General features: G+C 38.7%; 1 protein-coding gene across 1 annotated transcript; it reads right to left on the reverse strand.

The window, feature by feature from the left end:
• Positions 1-457: 457 nt before the first annotated feature.
• LOC114042580 (olfactory receptor 13A1-like) lies at positions 458-1,387 on the reverse strand. The gene has a single exon (XM_027861265.1). It carries the CDS (start codon positions 1,385-1,387, stop codon positions 458-460), a length of 930 nt encoding a protein of 309 aa, XP_027717066.1.
• Between the last annotated feature and the right edge of the window lie 1,843 nt (positions 1,388-3,230).

The raw sequence follows: 3,230 nt of genomic DNA on the forward strand, positions 1-3,230 counted from the left end.
CCATAATTAATGAGATTACAGAGCCATGTTGATTAAATCTATTTAATTAAATGATTCCACCTTAATCTGCTCTTTTATATGTTCAATGCAGGTAACATGACTGGACCAACATCTCTCTCTCTCTCTCTCTTTCTCTCTCTCTCTCTCTCTCTCTCTCAGACTTTACCATTTTTGAAAGAGAGACCATCCGCTATCAGATTCTGGCCTACCAGACTGCTAAATTCCCTTGCAGACACATTATGTCTGCATTTCCACTCAAAATTGATTAGGGAGTTCTATAAATTTCACACCTATGGATACAAGAATATTATCATTAATGCTCTAGAACCTGAGATTATACAAGAAAAATCTTTGAGGTATTAGAAAATCAATTAAAGTCTTGGGACTTTCCATCATTAGTACAAAAATACACTTACCCAAATCAAGCCAATCCAGAAACCTATAAATTTCTAAGCCTTCACTTACTAAATAGAGACACTTTTCTGATGGCTTCCCTGACATCCTTGTTCCTCAGAGTGTAGATGAGAGGGTTTAAGGTGGGGCTAACTGCTGTGTACAGCACAGCTACCAACTTTGCTCTTTCAGGAGAATAGCTAGAGGTGGGACTGATATAGGCATAAAACACAGTGCAGTAATACATGGAGACCACAATCAGATGGGAGGAGCATGTGGAGAATGCTCTCTTCTTGCCCTCTCTGGTCCGGATTCTTATGATGCTGGAGATGATGAAGCAGTAAGACACAATGGTCAGAGGGAAATTCAGAACGGAAAAGAAGACATCAGCAAGGACTGTCATGATATTGTTCACATATGTCGAGGTGCAAGAAAGAAGCAAAACAGGAGGAATTTCACAGAACAATTGATTAATGGTGTTGGGGCCACAGAAAGATAATCGAATCATAAGTCCAGTACTGACAGTAGTGTTAAGGCCACAGATGCTCCATACCCCAACTGCCAGAAGGACACAAATCTTCTTGCTCATCATGGTGCTGTAGTGCAGGGGGTGGCAGATGGCCACATACCTATCATAAGCCATGGCTGTGAAGAGCAAGAGCTCACCAGATACAGACAAGGCGATGAAGTATAGTTGGGCCATGCATCCACCATAAGAGATGGTCTTCTTTTCTGAAACCAGGTTCTCCAACACCTTGGGAAGAACAGAGGTTGTGCACATGATGTCTAACATGGACAAGTTGACTAGGAAAAAATACATAGGGGTGTGAAGAATAGAGCTGCAAATGACCAACACAATGATCAGGATATTCCCAGTGAGGGCAGCTGTGTATAAGGAAAAAAAAGTGCCAAAGAGCAAGATCCTTAGTGGAACACTATCTGAGAAAGCTTGAAGGACAAACTCAGTCACCTGTGTCTGGTTATTCAACAACATCCTGTTGACAGCAGAATTTTCCCCACTTTTTCTCTTGTTTTCTTCCAATGCCAGTTGAAATAGTCAGAGAACTCTCTGGTTCTGTCTCCCAACTTGCTGAATTTTATGAGAAACTAAAATTTTAAAAAAAAATTATCTACAGACAACATATAGGAATAATCCAACTAATCCTTTAATTTATTAAAATTTTAAATTTGAAATATGAATCATGAACCAAAAAAACCTTATTTCAATTAATATTAAAGTTATAAAATAATAAAGCCTGAGTAATCTTTGTATACAAAAGACATCATAAGGTACTATTGTACAAATATTAATCAGTAAGCATTTATGGTGCCTACTATGTGCCAGGCACAGGGTCAGGATTTGAACTCTGTATACAATGTTTTTTTCACCTGAAGACAATTACATTTCTCCTTGATAGGCAACAATTAAAATATACATTCATTCCAGGTGTATTGACAGCATGGTTTTCTGCCTAGGTAAGACAATTCATCTTTTATTCAAACCTTGATTAGAGTGCCAGCTGGACAGGCATTGGTGTGACCTTGGTGAATCATTTAACTTTTCTGGGCGTCTCTTTCTCCATCTAAAAATGAAAGGGGCTGGATTAATTTGACCTCTGAGGTCCTTTCCAATTTTGAATTGGCATGATTCTGTGATCCCGTGATTTCCAGTATTTTGCTCAGGCAATTTTCTCTGACTATTACTATACAGTCTGACTACAGACTAAGGTGATGATCTGCCTTGGTGGAGGGAGTTTATTTCCCTGCAAATTCTCTACTCCAATGAAATCCCAAGTTCAGTCCTAGCCTTAGCCACCATATTAAAAACCAATAGAACCAATCTAACTTTCTTTGTACCCATTTACATCCATACAAATTAACTTCAGTACATAAAATGTTGTAACTTTTCAATCATTGTCCCTATGCCTACATCAGGAGTGTTTGTCTACTCACTCATTTTCATTCTGCTTTCCCAGAGTACTCCTGAAGAAAATCTGAGAAAGTCAGGCTCTCCCAGACCCTGGGCAAATCATGTAAGCTCCCTCTGCCTTGATCCCTCATCTGCAAAATGAGGAGGTTGGATTCCATGGTTGCTAAGGTCCCTTGCACTTCTAAGTCTATGGTTCTATTACTTTATGACACTCTAAAATAGTTCACACTTCTAATCTCCCAATTGATCAAGAAGTCTAGAGAATGAAAGATTCCAAAATATCTGTAGTTTGCTAATTAGAAAAACACATTTGGCTTGGCAGAGAAAAAAAAAAGCAGAGCCTTAAATAGAAATTTTCCTCACCTACAAAGGTCCTGGAGAAGAGACATTGAAAGCTCCCTCTCCTTCATGAAAGAGAGGTGGGGGACTACTAGGGCAAAATACTACATAGATTGCAATCTCAATCTGTATGTTTCACATTGCCTTTCTTTGTCATGATGGAGATATATTGGGAAGAAATGTAGATGTGTCAGCTGTCAAGTAAGGGGAAGAAGTGCCATGTAAAGACAAAGGGTTTCAATAAAATGTTTTTAAACATTGCATTCCCAACAGAAATTCCAGCAAAATTCCATCTATGTGTGTGTGTATACAGAGAAAGAGAGAGACAATTGGTGTCAAGTGACTTGCCCAGGGTCACACAGCTAGGAAGTATAACATGTCTGAGGCCAGATTTGAACTCAGGTTCTCCTGACTCTAGGGCCAGTATTCTGTCTACTACACCATCTAGCTGCCCCTCTAACTATTCAAAATATTAAACCTTTTTTACCATGACTTTTCCATCCTTCAATTCTGTTAAAATGTTGATTCATGTTTATCATCCATGTTATCTCTCTCACTTTCATTTTAT

This window comes from Vombatus ursinus, unplaced genomic scaffold, assembly GCF_900497805.2.
Source record: "Vombatus ursinus unplaced genomic scaffold, bare-nosed wombat genome assembly UNPS02014601.1, whole genome shotgun sequence".
In the NCBI taxonomy this organism is placed as follows: Eukaryota; Metazoa; Chordata; class Mammalia; order Diprotodontia; family Vombatidae; genus Vombatus; species Vombatus ursinus.

Bases quoted from the DNA above. Each gene is read 5' to 3' on its own strand.
- LOC114042580 (XM_027861265.1), bottom strand. From the start codon at position 1,387: ATGTTGTTGAATAACCAGACACAGGTGACTGAGTTTGTCCTTCAAGCT.